We start from the raw sequence: 23164 nt of genomic DNA on the forward strand, positions 1-23164 counted from the left end.
TGAGACATGGTTACTTTTCCCCCTGCTCTGTACTAATTTATTTCTTTGTACTACATATGGTAATTTTATTTTCAATTTCATTTTTCTTTGGTTCTTATTTATTTCTTGCAATGTCCGTCCTATAGTTTCTGTTTTGAGGAAATCTTTGAAAAAGACATTGAATTATTCAAAAAAATTAAATAAATTATTAATTTTTTATCATATTCAATGGATATTTTTATTATTAAATTAAATAAAATTTTATAATTAATTAATTATTATTAATTAAAACACTACTTGTTATTTAAATGTTATGTGATATTGATATAAAAGTTAAAAGTGTTACATAATCAAATTATTGTATCACATCATTAATATTATTACGTTCACATCATGATATAAAGTAATAAATAATATTTTAATTAATTATTACTTATAAAATTTATTTAATTTAAAATAAAAAAATATAAATTACTTAATTTTTCTTTTAATAATGCAAAACGCATTTTAAGTGTTCTGCCTTTTGCTTTTCATATTTTTTTCCGAAAAGGATCAAGCTAGACTCAGACAAAGACTAACGAAAACCCGACCCAATGGGAAAGGATTCTTCGTAACAAGAGCCTAGAAGTCTAGAGTCCTGCAATTTTATTTTTGTTCTTGATGATTAGAATCCTGCAATTGACAAAGAGGAGCACAAGGAGAAGCTCAATGGTACATGAAATTGACCCGCAATGCAAACACACCATCTATTTTAGAAAAAAAAAAAACAAGTTTAAATTAATGTGATTCAATCATTCCATCTCCTAGAGTATATTGAAGACTGGTAGTTCATAATGCCAGATTTTCGTCTCTGCATATGGATTTACAAAACATAACTGTACAACTTTAAAATCACACGACCAAGTTTTTGATTTCGAGGCACCGGAGAATACTACAGGGAAAGACAATTTGGCATAAGAAAATGTTTCGGATGGCATTCTAAAATGACCTGGTTCCTCCTTTTCTAGGTCAATTATACCGTGTGTTACCTTTCATCGGGATGCCAGTGACCAGAAGTTCAAGAGGAATGAAGGTAATGCAGTAAACCAGCTAATGAAGGCCATTGCCGTAGCAGTTTCAAACTGTGCACAATGGTTCTTTGCACAGCTACCGAGATCATTGTCGATAAGAACTGTGATGCCCGCAGAAGCACAAGCAGCAGCAAAGGTCAGAGTGGATGTGATCTGCAGGGCAACAAATATGATCAAGACAAAAAAACTACAGAAGAAAGCACAGGCAAAAGAGTATCCAAAATGTCAGGATCCATGTATCTAACAGATGTAATGTGTAAGACAATTGACAGATGTAGAACAAACAGTGAAAAAAAACTAAAACTGTCTGAGCTTTTAACTAATGCAAGTATAATCAAATTTACCCCTACCCCACAATCCACATAATTAGCTTGCGCTGCATATGCAGAAACTATGCAAAGTTTGTCTTCCAAGGGTAATTAGCAATTAGTTCTACATGTGCCTTGGCAGTAGATAGGCATTCACAGAACCAAACAAGTACTGGTAAAAAGGAGAGAGAACCAAACAAGTACAGATGCCTTGGCAGTAGAGAGAAAATAAAAGCGCTATATGGCTAGTGCAAGAAAATAATGGCAACCCTGTGGCTTCTTCATACAAGGACTGGTAAAAAGGAGGAACCACCCTTTTCAGTTGGTGACAAACATGTAATCAAGTGTCAGATAAAAATTCAAACCCCGTTCCAGCATATCTATTGACTTATTGTTGACTACTAGTTGTTGGCCAATGCAATCACCAATGTGTTGTAGCAGCATACATCAGAACCCATGTCAAGTCAATGAGCTTTGATTGGATCACATTGAAGACTATCAATAGAATTTTAGCACTTTAAAAGCCAAATTTGTGGATGAGGAAAGAAAGTTGAAGAATATTGGAATGAGTAATGATTAAGTTGACTTTCAAAAGAACAGAACAAAGCTTTTCTACAAAAGGAGTCACAAGGTAGACTAAGCAGTTTTGAATGTCTAAAATACAAGGTCCCAGCAAATTTCAGCTAATAAATGAGGCCATAGTGGATGTGCCAAATCTAGCAGTAATGCAGGCAGACATAGTATATATTTCTGAAAAAGCTAGACATGCAAATTAAAGATTTCTCTGTTTCAACAACAATAAATGGTACATCAGATGCGTTCCAAACTTTCAACTTCACTTGTAACTGCAAAAATTTAACATCTTACCCCATCACCGATAGTAAACAAACTAACAATCCGATAATTCTGCAAGGAGCGCCTCACTAAAAGGGCATAAATGTCAATAATAGCTAGGGATAAGCTCCACAAACTCTGCAAGCCAGTGGCAGCAACAAGGTAGCTGATGGAGCAAATAACAAAAGAAATTCCATGTTATGAAAGTCATGATACCATCGAATGCAGACTATAAAACAAAACCAGTTGCTTCACTTTGTTTATCATATAAGAATTCCAAAGTCAGTGGAAAGATTGCATATAAAAGATGTTGAAGATGGAAGAGATTCAAAAAGCAAAACATATAGGAAACAAGATCTGAATAATAAAGATTCACGTAAAGAATCTATTAAGAGAAATCAAATTGTGAGAGTCCAGATCTTACAACCTCCTTTCAAAGCAAAATGAGGTCTAAACTTAATTAGATATTCCTCCTTGAAAAGTTACAAATATGAGAATCTATCCCTTTCAGGCACCCTTCTATAATCATCAGAAAGCCCAGCTATTAGAGCACCTAGAGAGTTTGATGTCAGGCATCCTATTATAACCACTTGCCGCATTCTAAGCACTCCCTCTATTTTTTGACTTTTCTTAGAGACTTTGATATAAGACACCACTTGGAATGTAAACATGTCAAGTTAGCAAAATATTAGGCTTGAAACAAACCAAGAACACAAAAGCTTGAATTGAGGAAAAGATGCTAAGTTTCATATCTGAAACATATCTGAAATTGATTTCTTTCCCTCTTTTATACAAAACCTCACCTCCATACTGACCCTAAATTGTAAAACTTGATGTGTTGTTCAAGGTGCGATTTTAACTTTCCATTCCATAGAATTAACCTTCAGTTCACTACTATACAAGCTAATTACACTTTGAGTTCATAGATAAAGTACGATATTCATCATTTTACATGACATACTATGTCTCAACTACATGAAAATTGACAAAATTACTACAAATGCAACCAAAGAAAAACCACAGGCTTAGATAGAACAATCCAACCATGCAGCAGCAAACAATTAAGCATCCTCCAATATTCAATTCTTAAATTTTAAAATCCCATTTACATATACACAAACAAGGTTATGACATTCAAATTTTAGCATCATCACTAGCAAATCCAATTGGCATAACCCTTTCACACTGATCAAAAAGCATTACCAAAAGGCAGTAACTGATGGAAAATCACTGGTGGTTGCCATAACACAGAGTCCCGCAACTGCAAAAACAAACTGACATATCCGCAACGCAAGCCCTCCTGGCGTACCAGGCATCCCCTGAATATCCTTCATCCTCACTCTTGGCACCTCGTTGTTGTTGTTCCCGCCTCCTCCCCCGCCTACGCCTACGCCTCCGCCTCCGTCCGTAGTTGGTGGATCTTCCACTGGGTGAACGGAGGCATGGCTCACATTCATCTCGCCCACTAAATCTCCTTCAATTCATACTCACAGCTCCCCAAACACTTATCAAATAACCAAAATTACTCTTTCATTTCCTCTAATTTCCACTGTAATAAAAAAAATTATTAAATTATCACTCCAAAAAAAAAAAAAGAAAAGTAAATCAGCTAAACTATCGCTACTAATTAGCACCATTAAATTAGTTATCACAAATTTGTCACTAATTGAATCATCAGCTCATCTAAACTTATCAACCAACCAAAACTTATTAATCGAATCTTAATTTGCTACCAGTGGATCGAGGAAAAAGAAATGACAACAAATTTGTTTTCACAGATTCCTAATCGACGCAGAGATTTCGACGAAATCAAACAACGCAATCGAGATGTGAAAATAAAATACGATTACCTGAAAGAAGGAATCTCCGAAGAATTAGGCAAGAAATCTGTGATTAAGAAAGTGATTATTTCGGTAATGTCTTCAGGTTGAAGAAAGGAGAATTAATGGGGGAGGAAGAGTGCTCTTTTTTTTTTTTTTATTGCTTTGCTTTTGAGCTGCAGAGCGGTCAACTTCTCAGTTATGGGCGCTGGGGGTGAAACGTACTCGCGATGGGATTGGCTGGGAACAGAGATTGGAGAAAGGGGCCTGTTTGGGAAACGGATTACTGGGAACCCTCTCGGTTCTCAACTTTCTCTAACCTGATTTAGATAACCATTGTTTGGATTTCTTATTAAAAATATTAAATTACGTAAATGATCTTTAAACTGGACAGCGTTAAATTATTTTTATATTTGAAATATTTAACTATAAATATTAAAAAATTATGAATTTTGAAATTATATAAACACATACAAGTAAATAAATGATTAATAAAAAAATCGAAATTCAAGTAATGCTTAAACAAAGCAAAATCAGAAATCGTGAAGAAGGGTTTTCGATTCACGTAAAATAACCAGTAATAATAGAATAGACACTACATTATATTTTATGTTTCGAGTCTAAAAGAAACTATCTCAAATAGTGAACATAATTAATTCTCTTTATGTACATAATTATATTTTTATTTATTGTCATAACCTATAACATGTCAATTTGTGACATATACATACATGCGTGCACGTATATAATTAAAAAATAAATTTAATATAAAATTTTAAATATTATAAGCAAAGAAGGAGTAGCACTAGATTTTGAATTTCCTTAAAATATTATGTACCTTGTCTGGCTGTAAATGTCAAACTTATATCAGCATTGTATTTTCTATTGTTAGAAAGGTCTCAGACAAGGGGCAACGATCATCTGGCACTAATGGAATCTTTTGGACTGCAATGGCATTGGCCTTTTTCTCTATTTTCTTTAAGCTTGTCTTTCTTTTTTTTCCTATTTATTTCTTTCACCCACTTGTCAGTTTTTCCTGCCCGGTCTTGTTGCTTATTGGCATCATTTTGTAATCTGCAATCCATAAATATAACAAAAAAATTTTAATTTATTATTAATTAATTTTAGATTAAATATTCATCTTAAAGTTTAATATGATATTTACATGCAAAGATCGACACTGAGTACGTGATAAATCCAATAACACTAAATGTGGGTCAAAGTATTCTACTTGATTTTTACTGTCACATTCTCTCTTGACATTACGATTTAGTCAAGGTCGAATTTTTATGATATATGCTATTGTGCTACATTAATGAATCACGATAAATCGAACTATAGTATTACTAATGATATGCAAAAATTGTTAATCTATTTTATGAGTTTTTTTATGTAAAATTGTAATGAAAAAAATCTTATATCCATTGAATTGATAATACAATCCATAATTATAACAAAAATCTCTATATTTATTATGAATCGATTTTAAATCAAACACCCATAGTAGAATTCAACGTTTTCGAGATAAGATGTATGATAACGATGGGTTATTTGATTCCTTTGACAGTGGTATGACAACATTGACTGTAACGGAGGAGTACAATCTTTCAAAGTACTGTTTTTTTTTTTCTTTTTTTGTGGGTTCTTTTTACTCGTGTTTATTGCAAATGATATGTTTCTTAACTTGTTGTTCACGTTCTTGTTCTTTGGCCGACCATGAATCCACAACAATCCCAGCTTTGATGGTACTCTCTTTGTCTGTAAATACATGTTATCCTCGTCACATCTTGTTTATCGGCATTGTTTTGTTTTACCAACAACTAGTGCCAAAGGGAAAACCAAGTGATTAAGACCTCTTTTTGTCTAACCTACCTACGAAAAGGACATGTCCTTAAACTACAAATTACCAAGACATAATCCCCCTTGTTCATCCTTTTGTTATCTACGTTCGACCCAACCTGGCAGATCCTTCCTCATAATTCTCACCTAATCTCATCTTTCTGTTGTTGAATTCGATTGTACCTCTTTGGTCCTTCGCTGTCTTAGGTCTGCCGTTTTTTCGCCTCCTGTCTAGTTTGATATTGTTGTCGCTATGGAACAACGGTAGACATAAAATTTTGCATGAATAATGATTAAAGGCTACCATGTATCTCAAATCTTAATTAAAATGTGAAGGCTGACGATTGTTACCTCCGCCATCACTTTTCCTATTAAATGAAAATTGACGTTAACTACCCTAAATTAGATAGTATTTGATTTTGCATTAATGGTTAAAAGTTACTATTTGATAATCAAACGCAATGTGAAATTTATTGATCAAAAAATATAAATTTTTTTTAACAATTTCATTAGTATTAAATTTGTATATATGTGCAAATTATAGAAACTGTCAAACTTGAGAAATAAAAATATTATTGAATATATTTAAATTTGGTCATGTAAAGTCTCTCGTTTTCAAAAAAAAATGACAAATATATTATTGGGTAAAAGTCCGATTTCACCATCAATGAGTATAATATGTCATTATGTAATCTAATTTATACTCACCAAATTATAAATATGGATTATGAAATTCAAACATTTTTGCACACAAATATGCAAATTATTTTACTAATTAAAAACCAGACACGATATTTGTAAATTAATATCGTCAACAATACTTCACTCTCAATAAGACACTCCGAGAATTAAAATTTAAAATTTTTCATTAAAAGTTTTGAGTTCGAAATTTAAAATCAATGGGATCTTCCGCCCAAAAGGTTGTGGCCAAGGCTTCCATTTTTGTACCAAAAAAGAAGAAGAAGAAGGAGAAAAAGAGCAAGGCTCTTTTCAACTAACTCTTGTTGTCATCTCTCGTGCCCCTTGTGCTTTAGCATAAAAATGTGGACCAAACCTAGCTTTTGCTAATTTCTTACTCTTTATATTTTGCTTCCTACTCACACATTTCATCCATATTAATATTATTTTTTTCTTATAATTAAGGGTAAATATTTACCCAATTTGATTTTAAATTTTTAAAAATTTAATTTAATCGAACTCCCTTTAAAAATAGTTGAAACAAATCAAATTATAATAAAAAAATAATCAAAATTGAATTATGTCAATTAATTTTAATATTTATATTTAATTTTTGTTTCCAATGAAACAAAAGCTTAAAAGGCTTGTACCTTGTCATCCATCTCCAATTTAACCTTTTCACTTTCCATTGAATCCCTTTATGACATTTAATTATTACCAACTTTAACTTTATTATAATTATGATTATGTTATTTTATTTCTTTTTACTCCTTTCTAAGCCTTTTTTTAAGGTTGCTGTGCAGTGCTCAAAGCCAATACTTAAGCAAAAAGGGCAAAAGGAATTCGATCTTCTACTTTGGTAATTCACTATTTCACTTTTACTCTTTGGGTTAAAAGAAGCAAAGAAAATTAAATTAAATTAAAACATTTTGAGAGGTAATTAAGACTTGTGAGACCTAGCTTCTACTTCTGAATTCTTGTGTCCACTCATTTGAGCATGTATTGTCTATTTTGCATAATGAATTTTATACAATAATAATGCTCATTTTGTCCCCCTCAAAAATAATTATAGTAATAATGCATTATATTAAAACACCATTTTTAAGAAATGATAAGATTATTTAAATAGGGTTTCTTATAAATTTTTAATAATACAAAGATGAGGACTAAATTTAAGGTTTAAGAAAGAATCTTACTATTTCTTCTTATGGTAAGTGTGAGCATTTCCTGAGTTCAGTCTTAGAATTTCTAAAATTGAATTAATCAATTTTTTTAAAAAATAATTAAAATTGATAAAAATATTATAAAATATAAAAAATAATTAAAATTGACTTATGTTGACTGGTTTGATTGGTTTTAATATTAATGATTAATTATCTGCCATGAATGGTTAATATTGAAATAAAAAAAACTTAAATCGCATTCAATTGATTCAAGTGATACAAATCGAAATATATTCTCCCTTCACAGATAAAATAAAAAAAACTTGAAATTGATTTAATTTTTGGCATTACCTATTAATTTTCATTGACTAAACACTTTCAACATTTATATTGCAATAATTAAGAAATGAACATTGTCAAACTCCCTCCTAGACTTTTTGAAGGTAAAATAAAATAAAAGGAGAAATGTTCCATGATAACCAAGCAAAAACCTCAGATATTTTATGCAACTATAGGGGTGCTTTGGGAATTCAAAAGAAATCATTCGCACGTGTCATAGGCATTCAATTTTACAGTGACGGATGTTCGAAATGTTTTTTGATGTTGATGATCCGTGCCGACCATGGCCATCCATGCACCAGCGAGCTACGCTAAGGGCACGAGGGCTTTGAAAGAATTCGGAACGCCATTGGTCGGATGAGGGTCCACTTGCACGATACGTTGACCTTTAGCTCCGTCCGATAGAAATACCTTTTGACGAAGGTTATAGCTATACGTCACGGTGAGCTTTACTTTCGTCACCGTCACAGACTTTGCTTTTGAATGGGAAATGTACGCATCTTCGTTAGTGGAACCCACAGTCAGTCCATCATTTTCTTAAATGAATTTTTCTATTTCTTTTATAAACAATTCATAAAATTCTTTTTTTTTTCTCGAATTAAGGTTCGATCTTTATAAACAACACTCAAATGTGAGAGTTGCACTTTCTTAAAATGGTTGAAAAGAAAATGAGGTTCAAACAATTAGATAACAATTCTTAAAAATACTTTTTGAAGTTATTATATTAAAATAAATACATTTCATTAAAAGTAATCACGTTAATTATTAATTACTTCATTTATTATAAAAATATTATCATATATGGAGATTGATGTGAAGAACATGATAAATTATGGATAAATAGTTTATAACATTAAGTATTGATCAAAGTATTTTAGTTGATTTTTAATTTTTAAAATACTTTGTTGGTATTATGATCAAGATCAGATTTTTATGATATTTGTCCTCATGCTGTAATAATAAGTGATAATAAATTGAGCTATAATGTTAATTTTATAATGATATATGTTGATCGGTAATCAATTTTATAAATTTTTTAATATAGAGTATGTGCCGTAAAATATGACTTATGTTGTTATTGCTTATTTAATATCAATAATAAAAAATAATTAAAAATAATCTCTAAATATCTAACAAATCAAAAATAAAACTAGAGATAAATTAATAATATTGGTAAGATTCGGATTCAACTACTATTTTTAAACAAAGTGTCAAAGTTTCTAATTAAAAAAAAACAAATCAAAAGAGTTTGTGATCTTTAAAAACCTGCATCGACGCTGTGAGTTTAGTATCCTCTCCTTCTTTGAAAAAAATCTTGTGGATCAGTTTCTCACAAGTGACCTGGAGATCACGAAACCACAACCAAATCACCATCATCACCATACATCCATCCATCCACGGTGATGGATGATCCCCTCATGGGCCATAACATAAAAATGGTTTTTGTGAAATTAGGAGTACCTTATTTTGTACTTTTTCCATCAGCATAACATTTTTTCAGCCCTCTCTCTCTCTGCCCCCCTACTTTTCTTTTGTTCATTCCCTCAGCTACTACTACTTACCATTCCTTTTCTTTTTTTTTTGGGAAGGGGTTAATCGATCCACTCGTTCTCTTTCTTTTTTAGCAACAGAAGGAATTAGGGTTTTATATTGTTCTTCCTTCTCCTATTTTGGCTCTTGAATCTCGCGCTTGTGTTTTTCCTTCTTGCTTCCCCTCTTTCGACAACTCCTAGATTCGCTGGTTATTTTTAGGGTTTACAGATCTATTCAGCTGCTTCGCTTGACATTTCCCCATCTTCACCATGTTTTGGAAGCTCACAGCTCTGTCCACCTCTTCTCCCGTGAGTAATTTCATTTTATATTTATTCTGCTTAATTAGTTACTTTTTTTTTTTACGTCTTGATTTCGTTAGTCTTCTACTTGCTACTCCGGTTTTCTTTCTTTGTTTGGGAGTGATTTTTGTTCGATGTAATGAGCTTGTGGATTTTCGTTAGATTTTGTTTCCTTTTTGGTTCTTGGAGGCTCGGATTAACGCTTTTTGTGTTAAAGCTTAGTTAATTTCAAATTTACTTTGGATTCAACGATGCCGTAGTGAAAGTGGTTTCGGTGACTTAGATTTGTCCGCATCGTTGTGAAAAAATCATTGTTCAAATTCGATTAATTTTATTTTGATTTTTTTTTTAAGTTAGTTTTTGAGTTGGAATTGGCTGGAGTTCATTTTAGTTGAAGCTGAACTATTTTATTCAGTGTTAACTGATATTGACTTGAATTCGCGAGAATCTGTTGAGCCATATGATGTGTTTCGCTGGATTTGCTTTCTAGATTTATGTTCATTCTCCGTTTCCAACAAATTGGTCTAAGAATATTGTTGTGAGTTATTTTTTACTGGATTTCTTTTTAATTTCATGAACTGTGATGATCTTTCGTAGGTGGAGTCGATATTAGACAAGGAAAACTTTACTTTGGAAGAGCTTCTGGATGAGGAAGAAATAATCCAAGAGTGCAAAGCTTTAAATAGTCGACTCATCAATTTGTAAGTTTCTCCTCTCTATTGCATTGTGCCTTCCCTTGTTTTGTATTTCTTTTGGGTTTTCAACTTAGTTTCTAGACTGTTGTAATTTGTTGGAGTACAGAAGTTGATTTGCTATAATTAAGATGGCAGAGTGTTTGTAGATTCTGATAGAGAACTAGCTTTGTTGATGCTTATTATATAGTTAATTTTATTTGTGCAGTCTACGAGATAGAGCGCAAGTTGAGCAGTTATTGCATTATGTTGTTGAAGAACCTCAGGAGGATGCTGACAGCAAACGGGCCTTCAAGTATGTTATTTTCACTAAATGCGGAATCAAGAACTGAATTTCTTTCCGTTCAACTTGAGTTGTAACTTTTATGATGTTAATTATTTCTTTTCTTGATGATGTGTTCCTTTTTTATGCCTAGGTTTCCATTCATTGCCTGTGAGATATTTACATGTGAAATTGATGTTATTCTGAAGACTTTAGTTGAGGAGGAAGAGGTATGTGTTTCATTTTCATTCTTGATTATGCGTCTTTAGTCAGGGAAGTTGCGTTGATTTTGTTTCATATGCATTTCTCTTTGTTGCAGTTGATGAACTTACTTTTCTCCTTCTTGGAACCAAACCGTCCTCATAGTGCTTTGCTGGCTGGTTATTTCAGTAAGGTGTGATTTCTCCTGTTCTGATTGGTTTCTGTGTTGTTTCATGTGTTATTTTTTCTTTTGAGTATTTCTTTGGTTATTATTGCCACTTGATAGATGTCATTTTCTGTGGTATTGTAGGTTGTTGTATGCCTTATGCTACGGAAGACTGTTCCGCTTATGAACTATGTTCAAGTAAGAAAACCTTTTTTGTTCACTTTGACATTCTTAGGCTTCTTGCAAATTTGATATGTTGGAAGGATTCGTAAAAATAATAAGCACATTGTCTTCTATGTTTGTGGATGATGCATTCAATAACCTTCAAATTTGGATAATTATTGTAATTAAGACTTGTTGTATGGATCTGAACTGTCAATTCGAACTTTTCTTTGTTCCTGATCCAATTTTGTACTGGTCCAGTTGACATGGAGGTGCATGATGCACCTATAAACTTCGGTCACCTGTAAGCTCAGTTAAACGTACTGAAGTACTGATGTAAAGAATTCTGTAGAATATAAATCCTTTTAAGCGGATGAGTTAGTTCTCTTGGTTCTGTACAGTAATGATGTTACAAGTGACTTGCATGACAAAGTCAGGCTTGTTAGTGGTCTATGTTCTCTGAAATGTAAAAGATATCGTGGTTTTATTCGTTTATTTATATGAATTTAACTGAGGCAGATTATTAACAGGTACATCAAGAAGTGTTTCGCCAACTGGTTGATTTGATAGGAATCACATCCATCATGGAGGTACCTGAGATTTTCTCTCTGTTGTTTTACTGCACTAGTTACTTTCATGCTCTATGGTTTGGCATTTGATAAGATTGGGTTGAACATTGATATGAGATGACCCTTTTCACAGGTTTTGGTTCGGTTAGTTGGAGCTGATGATCATGTATATCCCAACTTTTTGGATGTAATGCAATGGTTAGCTGACAGCAATTTGCTGGAAATGATTGTGGATAAATTGAATCCATCAGTAAGTGAGAATTTTCTATTTTATTATTTTCATGTCTAAATATTGTTTTAACATTTTCAATTGTCTGTCATACTCTCTAATGATTATCTTACGACCTGTTTTTTACAATAATCAGTGTCCTGCTGAGGTTCATGCTAATGCAGCAGAAACATTATGTGCAATAACACGAAACGCCCCATCAGCTTTAGCCGCCAAACTCTCTAGTTCAAGGTTTTTAATAGCTAGTTCCTTCTTGTCTCCTTCCTACCTGCATCACCCTCTCAAATCTCTATTGTGTATATGTTTGTGATTTGGCCTATAAATTTGAGTATGTTCATTTACAGCTTTGTTGCAAGGATATTTGGTCATGCGTTGGAAGATTCACATTCAAAATCTGGCCTTGTACACTCACTCTCAGTTTGTATCTCATTATTGGATCCTAAAAGATCAGCAATTGCTTCTCCCTTGATGCATTCTTTCCGAAATCAACATATGTATGAGCCTCCAATCCCTGTAAATTCGGAGACTATCAATGCAATGCTACCTAAACTTGGTGAGTGCGGATTTCTTTTGCTCAAAATGTTGTAATACTTTTTCAATATTCTTAGGTGCATGTAACATGTTGGGGCTTCAATTTGAGCCATGATGTTCAAGACAACTTCTTGTGCAGGTGACTTACTCATGCTTTTGAATGTGTCATCTGATGAGAAAATTTTGCCTACCACATATGGAGAATTGAGGCCTCCGCTTGGGAAGCATCGTCTAAAGGTTTGTTTAATATTCTTGGCATGAGTTTTGCGTGCCAACCAACATAGAGGACTTTGTAACTTGTCACCTGTATGATTTATTTGGTGTTTGTGCTCAATATATATCAGACTTTGTGCATACTCGTGTCTAACTTTATTGTGTTATTTCAGATTGTAGAGTTCATTGCCGTGCTGTTAAGAACTGGCAATGAAGCTGCCGAGAAGGAATTGGTCAGCTCAGGGACCATTCAACGAGTTCTTGATCTTTTCTTTGAGTAAGTTCTTGCTTGAAACTTTCATCTGGAATGAAGTGAAAACAACTTATTGGAAGTTCGAATCTAGAAAGAAAGTGCTTGATGTCTTCTTGAGGAAGGTGTTGGATCATTTCTGTTAGCAGGCTAAGATTCATGGTCTCTTTATTTTAAATTATACAGGTATCCGTACAACAATGCATTACATCATCATGTGGAGAGTATAATATTATCATGTCTGGAAAGCAAGAATGATTCAATAGTGAATCATCTTCTTCATGAATGTGATTTGCTCGGGAAATTTCTCCAAGCTGACAAAAATCCAATTCTTTCTGGTGATAGTAATCAGGTAGACTAGTTAATCATAGTGTTCTTTGTCCATCTTTCTCTCGGGCAGTATAACTAATAGAAGTAGAAGCTGTTATAAATGCCACCTGATTATGCAGTCAGCTTAACCCCTTTTTTGTCAAACAGCCAACTTTACCTGCTTCTGGAAAATGTGCACCACGGGTAGGAAACATTGGACACATTACACGTATTTCAAATAAACTTGTACAGTTGGGAAGCAGCAACAGCCGCATTCAGGCATGTCTACAGGTGGGGGATTGATTGTGTTTTAATGTTGTGTGAGTGCTTCTGTCAGGATTTTATGGGTGTTAGGCACATTTTTAGTTTTAAGCTAACAACTTCTGTTATACTTGAAATTAGGGTCTGAATCTTTTTATGTGGTATGGTAAATCTGAATTAAGTTCATCGCAATTAGTTTTTGGGTTATTTGGCACATTGCTGATATTTTTCATTGGCTGAAATTGCATGTTAGATCTATATCTTGCATTAGGGCAATGTTAGATCTATATCTTGCATTAGGGCAATTTTACTGGGATTCTTTATGACTAATTCTTTTCTGAAGTTGCTGACACAAGTTCATATATTCATCATAGGAAAATAGCGAATGGAATGAGTGGCAATCTAGTGTTCTGCAAGAACGGAATACAGTTGAAAATGTTTATCGATGGGCTTGTGGGTATGTTCTCACCTCATTTCTGATATGCATTGCTGTCGGATTAGTAGGATATGTGATTGAAGGTTGATTATCTCTAGATTCTCTACATGCTAGATGTGGCATTTGTAAGAGTGCTTGCTCCTGGGCTGTATATTGTCTCCAGCAGATTGTAACTTGTAGATGACATTAATTACAAAATGTGACTTCTAGTTCTCTTTTTCGCTTTAAGCGTGTATATGGCTTTCCTTTTCAATATAATGCCTACTAATTGAGAACTTACTACCGTCATGGAAATACGATTCCAATTTTTGAGTCCATTTCATGTTATGGCACATTATTGCTGTTTGCAGCAACAGCATTGTTGTGAGAGCTAACAGAAAAATCATTTAAAAGGTCTTATGCATTTTTCCTTCTCGTGTGCAGCCGCCCAACAGCATTGCAAGACAGAACAAGGGATAGTGATGAGGATGATATTCATGATAGAGATTATGATGTTGCTGCTTTAGCAAATAACCTAAGCCAGGCTTTCAGATACAAAATATATGGGAATGATGACAATGAAGAAGTATGTAGTTTGAATTCTTATAACAGTTTCTTAAAGCCACCCATTTGCTTATACTTAATTTTTTTTATCCAACTGCTTTCAGGATCATGGTGCTTTCAATCGAGATGATGAGGTTAGTGACTCTGATCTATATTAATAATCAAATTCTTTCTCTGTCGTTTATATTTGCCTATGAAGGACGTTGGTGGTAACATAAAGATTACATATTAAGATCACCCACCATGAGTGATGGAGACATCAAACATATTGGAAATTTTCATCTTTTTAATGCTAAATCGATATTAAATGTATTTTTGGATTTACAGGATGTATACTTCGATGATGAATCTGCTGAGGTTGTCATATCGTCCTTGAGGCTTGGTGATGACCAAGGGAGGTCAGTTTTCTTCTTGTTACTTATACCTTCAATTGCCTTAGCTTTTAAAAATGTACAGTTTTAAGTTCTTTTGTTGAAGTAGTCATCTTAATGGAGACTGCAACCAATGTGATTGTAAATCAACAGTTACGGTCTTTTGTTAAAGTAGTCATATTAATGAAGACTGTGGCCTATGTTTTTCTAATGCAGCAGTCTCTTCACAAATTCCAACTGGTTTGCATTCCAAGATGACAGAATCGGTAATGCACCTGTGGCCACATCCCCCACAGAGGTGATGGATGAGATTAACTTGCATGGCACCGCAAATGGTGGTAACAGCAGTAGTGATGATGAGGTGGTAGTTGGAGAGGAGGATGAGTTGAATGAAAGCAAGCAGTCAGTGAATGGCACATCTACTTCCAGTGCGATGAACGGATTTAACAATTTCATGAGTAGTGGAAACTTGAATCCACAAGGTGAGAGAGCAAATGCTTCTCACGATATGGGATTCTTCAGGTTTGACACACCAGAAAACGAGGACTTGTTTGGAGGTAGGCCTTTACCTGAGTGGGTGGGATGGGGAGAATCTTCGGATTTGCAAGTGGGTGGTTCAAGCAAGAACCCGTTTCTTGATGATGACAGCTTAGATGTCAGCCAACCCAGTCATACTGAGACAGTAATTACTGATGTCGGGTCTCCCTCAAATGGGGAACCCGTACTCCCTAACGGTTCCTCAGATTCCATGGATTTGAGTGACGGATCAGCAAGCAGTGATACAAGTGAGAAATCTCCACCACCAGTGCCCTCTTTGTTCGAAGAAGATGTTGAATTTGTAGGCGTGGAATTAGAAGGTACAGAGAAGGCAATGGAACAAGCTTTGAAAGAAGGAATAGTCGGGGAAGCTGGGCCATTGAAGAGGAACATTATTCCAAAGGTACCAGAAAAGGAGAACTCCGACGATGGTGGGGCTGGGATGAAGGAGTTCAACGATGCAAACTACTGGAGGGTCGATCAAGAGGTTGCTGTTTTGGAGTAACGCCGGAGAAACAAGTCTCGTGGCTGAACCTGGAAAGTTGGATCCGAGAACGACATCACATTTTTGGTTGACGAGAGGGGCCGAAGCAGCAAAGAAATTCATAATGTACAGTATAATTTTGTTTCCAGATGGGGATTGAACGGTAGGCTCTGGCTTATGGTTAATTACACTGTTCATTAGTGGTTTATTGTTACTCTCTATTGTTGTTTATCATTCAAGGTTTTGTTTCTTCCCGTTACTGCTTTTAAGGGTTTCCCCCCTAGTCAATCATATTTTTAATCTTAAATTTTAATGGCTGGAAAGCTCTCTTCTTCTTCCCCTTCCCTTTCCCCTTCCCACCCACTCGGTCTCTTGATTCTGCCGTTCTTGCAGTTTTATTGGAACTTTTTGACTGATTTTGACTGCAATCATCATTAGGAGGGAAATAAATCATTAGGACGAGCAAGTTTCCGTTAAAATCGATCGGTTTCGATTGAAACTTTTATTAATCGATTTGGAAATTATAATATGATCAAATAAATTATATTTATTGGATTATTAATTGAGTTAACCTCAATCGATTAAGTAATCTTATAAATTTTAATGTTTGACCGACTTAATCAATATACTCAACAAGTTTGATTAATTATATTAAAACATTAATCTCGAAAAGCAATGTTATTGATAAAACGATCAATGATTATTTGTCAGGAAAATAAAATAGCTAAAATAAATCATTTTGCATGGCACGGACCAAATGCCACGTGTGAAGCATCACTGGTCATGAGAATCTTTGCGTGCAGGACAAGTACTAAAATACCCCTAAAGAAATTCCGGAATCCGACGTGTCGTATATTAATATTCCTCTCCCGATAATAATAATGAGAAGCAATCGTTAGCAGAAGGAGAAGATGATAGAGGTGGTGTTGAACGACAGGCTGGGGAAGAAGGTGCGGGTGAAGTGCAACGAGGACGACACCATCGGAGACCTTAAGAATCTGGTGGCAGCCCAGACCGGAACCAGACCCGAGAAGATGAATCCAGAAGTGGTACACCATCTATAAAGACCACATCACCCTCAAAGACTACGAGATTCACGATGGCATGGGCCTCGAGCTCTACTACAACTGATCCCCCCGCCCCCCGCCCCCCCCTCACCTCCTTTCCCTAATTCTGGTACTTTTTCTTATAACAACTTCTATTTTTCAATTATTTCAATATCTCAATGGATATTAGCTTTAATAATTCGAGCTTTTCATTTGTAAACCTTAGACTAGAGTCTACCAATAGATGGTTTTTGTTTTTTTAGTGTGTGTTTCATTATGTATTGGCTGTATGAATCCTTGGAAGTAGAGGGTTAATTACTTAGCCTTCAAGAAACTAAGCTTTGTGGAAATTATATTATTATATCCTAATGATGCAATCAAACATGAACATATACTATACCAAAATCTCTATATTTCTAGGCCATTTAAGCTCCTAAGCCAGCACCGAATTTCTATCTTGCTTGCATTTTTTGTGATTTGTTGCATCATTTTTTTGCTTGTATTATTGTACATTCCTATGTTTTTAGGGTGGCCAAACTAGTACCGTTAAGTTTTAGGCTGGCTTAGTGCGAGAAATTGCAATTATTTCATATAATTTTACATAGTTAATTTTATCGTGGGGAGTTAATTTGGAGGGAGATGAGAAAAGGGAATGTGGTAGATAGGGAGAATGCAAGGTAGAGGAGGCTGTTTAATGATGTATCAAGAGAGGGAGCAAAGAGGATTCTTGTTTCCCATTTGGTTGTGGTGGAGGAAGGGGAAGTATTAAGTGGTACTTAACAACTCTATACGGTAGTGACCTACATTTTTTGAGGAAATGTGCTTGTACTTGGTGGTCACAAAGCCATAATTCTTACTCTTCTACCATTACCTTTTATCTTGTGGAGTGCTTTAGTAGCAGGGTTAAAAATTGGACCACAGGAGAAAGTTTCAAACCCTTTGCCTTTCCCTCTAGGTCGCCTTTTTTGTGGTGTGGGGAAATCTATGTTCTGGATCCCCTGAAAGAAGGGACAGAAAAGGTCTCCCTCCCCTGGATCTTCTCTTTCTCATTATTCGAACATACTGTAATTAGATTGACCCATAACTCTATGGTCACGTTATGTTTACTGAAAGTTTCAAAGCATAGCCTTTGAGATGTTATTTCAAAATGGGTTCCTTTCTGGAGAGCAGTGATCATTTTATAGGGATGGGAGAAACTGTTCTCCAGAGTCAAAAGTCCTGTTTTCTTCTTGTCTGCAGCTGTTTTATCTAAATCAATGAAGCTTTTGAGTTGAGATGGGCTTGTCAGTTTTGCCAGTTCTCATTCTTGATCATGTGTAGAATAACCCGGTTTGATGTGTTGTCTCACGTGTAGTGTACTTATCAGTTCAACCATAATTAATGTTTGATCATGTGTCCCTGAATCTTATTAGACCATCATGAATATATTTAGCTTGCATGTTGTGACGCATTTGCAATTCAGTAGTAACATTAAGCAGTTTCTTGGAAATGGGTTCTGAGATTTTAATTTCATTTTTTCAGGTTCGATGTCCATATAAAATGATGAAGATCCAACGAGGAGTGAAGAAGTCTTGATATGTAGCTTAATACTTTGTATTCCATTAAGGGACCCAAACTTTTAACTCTTTAGCTGTTCAAACAGTGTTAAAACTTGCCAAGTACCAAAATAAAATACAGTGTTAACTTGCTGAACTATGCATATCTAGCACTTCATTGGCTGCTCTATAGAATAAATGTTAATGTGTTGTGTGATTAATGTTATCTGCTGTCTGTACCCTATTGCTTATTTTGTCAGATGCAATAAATCGGCATATCTTCAAAAGATAGAATTGGTTCCATGAAGCTGTAGGAGTTTTCGGTTGATATTACGCATTCTATGACATTAAGGATTTAGGTTCAACGCTCCCAATTGATTGCCCCAGAATCCTGTCATCTTACCATTTTGTTGAGCAGATATCTTAGCTTTTGGCTGGATTACAAATATTCTACTTACATACAGCTGCTTCCCTTGGCAACGCGGGATCAATTTAGTCATACCTGAGCTTTCTGTAGATATGCAAAGGTTGTCCTGATCTCTCTATAAAACTGACCTTCTATAAGAGGCTTATTCATTTTTGTCAATTCATTAATCTCCTGCTAACCAGCATCCTGGCGGTGTTTTCTTGATATTTGCCAGGTTTTCTCATGGTTTATTTCTTCAATGTTGTGCCTCCTTGTCCTTTCTTGGAACAGAGTTTAATGATGGGTTGAAACTGGTGTTAATCTTATTCTCAGGTTGAACTTTAATCTTCTCTTCTTGTAGATGCTTGATTTTGATTATTAATTTATTATTGAAAACGATCCGAATCATGTGATGAGGAGCAGTAAAACTACATAGATGAACCTATAAAGTGGAGAGGATGGGGACGGCTTTGCCTCAATATCAGTAGCCATTATTTTCCTCTGTCCCACTGATCATTTCTTTGTCTGCTTTTTGTCCTTATCAGTATGCTTATTTCGACGTGCCCAAATTGAGTCCACCATCTCTCTCCTTAATCAAAGCCTCGAATCCTCTGCTCCCACTTCCCAAATCAAGAGAGGCTGCAAAAAAGTTACTTCACATCATTCATGTTATGACAGCTGACCCTGATTCCCTTCTTCTCTCTCAGTTTTTAACTCTGTCAAAACTCTGTGTACCATCAACTCACATCCAACACGCCATAAATCCTGTGGAAAAGGGTGGGTGGGGTTGGCCGCATTCTTATGCCATTTTGCATTATCATATCATCATTGCATTGTTTGAACAATTTTTTCTCGGTTGATAGTGAAAGCCCCATTATCTTTTTCTTTGCTCTCCATGATCATCAAAAACACAACCTCCTCAATCATCATGATGTATTTTGACTATCCCCATGACCATAAAGTGATGAAATTTGTTTACTTGGTTTTCTTCTTCATTTTCTTTTCCCTGTTTGTGACATTGATCGACCTCCAAAATCCTCTAAACAACCCTTTATTTCTTTTCTCTTCTTAAATAGTTTCAAACCCTTTTCTCTCCCACTTCCCTTCGTTCTCTTGCAGCCTTGCTTTTGTTTCTGTTTGTTTGTTCTTGGGTTGAGGAATATGCGGCCCTTTCACTCACTATTCTAGTTTTGCTTTTCAAGTTGATTTGATGGCCAAATTGTGTAAGGGTGTCCTTTCAGAAGGATTATGGTGTTTTTCCTCCACTACCAAAAGATAGTCTACACACTTTGCGCATTTCCTTTCATTTTTGGATCTAAAATCACATAATTCTCTTAACTTCAAATTTGGATATTTCTAGATTCCATCTATTAACTTGTTTTTGATACGATTAAATAATTTATTTTTAATATGAAAATATATCCACATACGCCTACACATAGAGAGGAGGAAAGACCGTCTAGCAAACAATCACCATTAATTAGCATATAAATCAATATTATTCATTGTGATTAAATGACTATACCCTAACAATGCATTGAATATAAATTTTTTAATATTTATTTTAATACTGTTTGGTTCATTAATTATCTACTAATTTTATTATATATTAATTTTCCTTTTTTGTTATATAAAAGAATCTGGTAGTTTATATATATAAAGAAACAAAAATTGTGAAGTATGGAAACATGTCATGATCTCCAACCATAATAATTTGGACAACATGACCTAACAGAACACCTAACTAACCCTTTTGCAACACAAACATGTGATGTTCTATTAATTCTACCTTATCTGCAAATTAACTAACCACTTTTCCTTTAATCATTTCTCAACCATATTAATCTCGCTGTTGGTGTATAAAATTTATATATTGTCATATACATAATATATAAACCCATTTTATTTTCTAAAAGAACCTAAAAATTTGATATTTATCTTATTAGGTTGTAACTTAAATAACTTGCTAGTACAAAAAAAATTAATGTAATGGTTAAAATTTTTATCGCTTTACATAAGAAACAATTAAATGAAAACAAAAACATTTTCATATATAGAGCTTAAAGCAAAATATATATTTTTGGTAAATAAAAAGATTAACGGGATAGGAATTCAAATCTTAAATTTTAATTATTACATTATTTATCAAATTAAAAATTATGTTAAGGCTTAATTTCAAGCAATAAAAGTAAATTAATAATAAAAGAATTAGAATAAAGTTTTGACAATAATAATAATAATATAAATAATAAAAGAAATAAGGAAAGGAAATGGAGCTTTAAGAAAATGGAGAGTTAAATATATCACGATAAGTCAAAATCTCAATATTTTGGTTTTTGTTGACCGTGAGAAGAGGAGACGAGATGAGATGAGATTTTGTTTTGTCGTCATCCAAATCCTCGGCGACGGCGGTAAAAACGGAAGAAATCTTGACCGTACATGAGACGCAGGAGAAATTAATCTCTACCGTACGACTTGTAGAAAATTTACCCCAATCCAACGCAAGTCAAAATCTTTCACCTTCAGAAGGAACAAAACAAAACAGAGACACCCCATTTGGGGTCCACCGCACGAACGGGGCTTTCAAGCCACGTCATCAAATCTCTGTCGTTTATGCTTAAAGACTTTCTCTTTTTATTTTCTTTGTAATTATTTTCTCTTTTAAATTAATTTTTAAACCATGCCAAAAGGAAAAATTTTAAATCCCAAAATTTTAATCAATTAATTATTTATTTTAATATCAAAATTAATTTCTTTCTTCATTTTATTTAGTATCTAATTAACAACCCCTCATATTCTAGAAATAATTAAAGACAAATTAATATCACATTTGATGATTCCTTATATTGTTCTAACAAAAAAACAAAAATAGTCATAATTAAGAAAAAAAAAAATGGGTTTGAGGGATTGTTGATGAAAAGTGCCATTTTTGGCAGTATTCTTGGATCTTGTGTGTTTAACATTAATTGGAGTAATTAATTAGTTATATGTTCAAAGTGGATGAAAGCTCAAACTCAGTCTTACAACATTTAAAACACCCATTAACAGCTCTCCTTGTTGGATTCAGTGCTCTATGCTTATTTTTGCTGCCTTCAATCCAATGGGTTTTGAGTTTTTATCATTCTTATTATTGAACAAAATCAATCATTTTATTTTGTGTGAAAAGAGATATTATTGACGGTATACTAATCGAAAAATAATACGAATTATCTTATAAAAAGGTTAAAATTACAAGAGATGTAAGTCATGTTTAACTTTCATTTTATCATGGGAATTCGGTTCTTGTTAATTAAATATTACCAAATCCCCGACAAAGAACATAAAAATGTAAAATATCAACCCTAATGGAAAACATATCCCATAAAATGGGGAACTGAAAACCAGAAAGGAGTAAATTGCAAAGGTGAAATGCTCTATGGCAAGATGTGAGAAGGCTTATCCATTTCCCCCACCAAATTTTTCACCTCCTTTGTCTTCCCTCACTTCAAAAATTTGTTGTCTCTTTGACCAAACTTGACTTTGTTGATCTTTAAGAAACTATATAATAACAAACTACAAAAAAATAAAAACGATTTAAACTCTTTTCTTCAAATAAAAAATTATATAATAATTATTAAATCGATTATATATAAAATACTAAACACGTCTTGGGTTTAAAGTAAAACCTTTTTTTTTTCTTAAAGTACATTATAATATTTTTATTTTATTTTTTGAAATATCAAATTGTTAAGCGTAACCCATTTTTGGTATTGTCATAAGATATTGTGGGATTCAGATTCTAACTTGTAAAGCTAATGAAAATGGGAAAAAAAATGAGGATTAAATGACAAGCTTGAGTTTCAAGTGGGGAGAGGAAGAGGAGTAGAGTCAAAATGCAAGCTGAAAATAGGAAAGGGCTCGACCATCAAAAACGGCGAGGAAAGCGGGGCCACACGTGGGACCATATTGATCACTTCCAATCTTCCAAGCCCGCATTGGTGTTTGGTGATTGGTCTCAACCTCACGTGTGGCCAGTTTTGAATTAATTTAATTAATTATAAGGTTAAAAAAAACACACTTTAGGTTTTGATTTGGACCCTCATCAAAGACATTAACATCT

The 23164-nt window shown here is 33.9% G+C and overlaps 2 protein-coding genes and 1 pseudogene across 3 annotated transcripts; 2 read left to right on the forward strand and 1 right to left on the reverse strand.

The window, feature by feature from the left end:
• Positions 1 to 728: 728 nt before the first annotated feature.
• On the reverse strand, positions 729 to 4248 carry LOC110411782 (CASP-like protein 5A2). Its single transcript, XM_021422075.2, has 4 exons — positions 4042 to 4248; positions 3395 to 3740; positions 2225 to 2357; positions 729 to 1202 (listed from the first exon to the last, which is right to left on the reverse strand). The coding sequence occupies exons 2-4, from the start codon at positions 3646 to 3648 to the stop codon at positions 1011 to 1013; spliced, it is 579 nt and encodes a 192-aa protein (XP_021277750.1). The 5' UTR covers positions 3649 to 3740; positions 4042 to 4248; the 3' UTR covers positions 729 to 1010.
• Positions 4249 to 9297: 5049 nt separating this feature from the next.
• LOC110411781 (uncharacterized) lies at positions 9298 to 16391 on the forward strand. Of its 2 annotated transcripts, none has more exons than XM_021422073.2 (19): positions 9298 to 9871; positions 10460 to 10563; positions 10763 to 10849; positions 10971 to 11046; positions 11136 to 11210; positions 11328 to 11381; positions 11876 to 11935; positions 12048 to 12164; positions 12280 to 12374; positions 12488 to 12696; positions 12814 to 12911; positions 13061 to 13164; positions 13324 to 13489; positions 13615 to 13737; positions 14082 to 14164; positions 14567 to 14708; positions 14791 to 14820; positions 15014 to 15084; positions 15274 to 16391. In XM_021422073.2, the coding sequence occupies exons 1-19, from the start codon at positions 9833 to 9835 to the stop codon at positions 16097 to 16099; spliced, it is 2559 nt and encodes an 852-aa protein (XP_021277748.1). In that variant the 5' UTR covers positions 9298 to 9832; the 3' UTR covers positions 16100 to 16391. The 2 variants fall into 2 exon arrangements, with proteins under 2 accessions (XP_021277748.1, XP_021277749.1); XM_021422074.2 differs by having other exon boundaries at positions 9299 to 9871; positions 15277 to 16391.
• A 469-nt stretch (positions 16392 to 16860) lies between these two features.
• On the forward strand, positions 16861 to 17209 carry LOC110412820 (ubiquitin-like protein 5 pseudogene; annotated as a pseudogene).
• The last annotated feature ends 5955 nt before the right edge of the window (positions 17210 to 23164 follow it).

The sequence above is a fragment of the Theobroma umbraticum genome, unplaced genomic scaffold, assembly GCF_002168275.2.
Source record: "Theobroma umbraticum cultivar Fairchild unplaced genomic scaffold, ASM216827v3 scaffold_95.0, whole genome shotgun sequence".
NCBI lineage: Eukaryota > Viridiplantae > Streptophyta > Magnoliopsida > Malvales > Malvaceae > Theobroma > Theobroma umbraticum.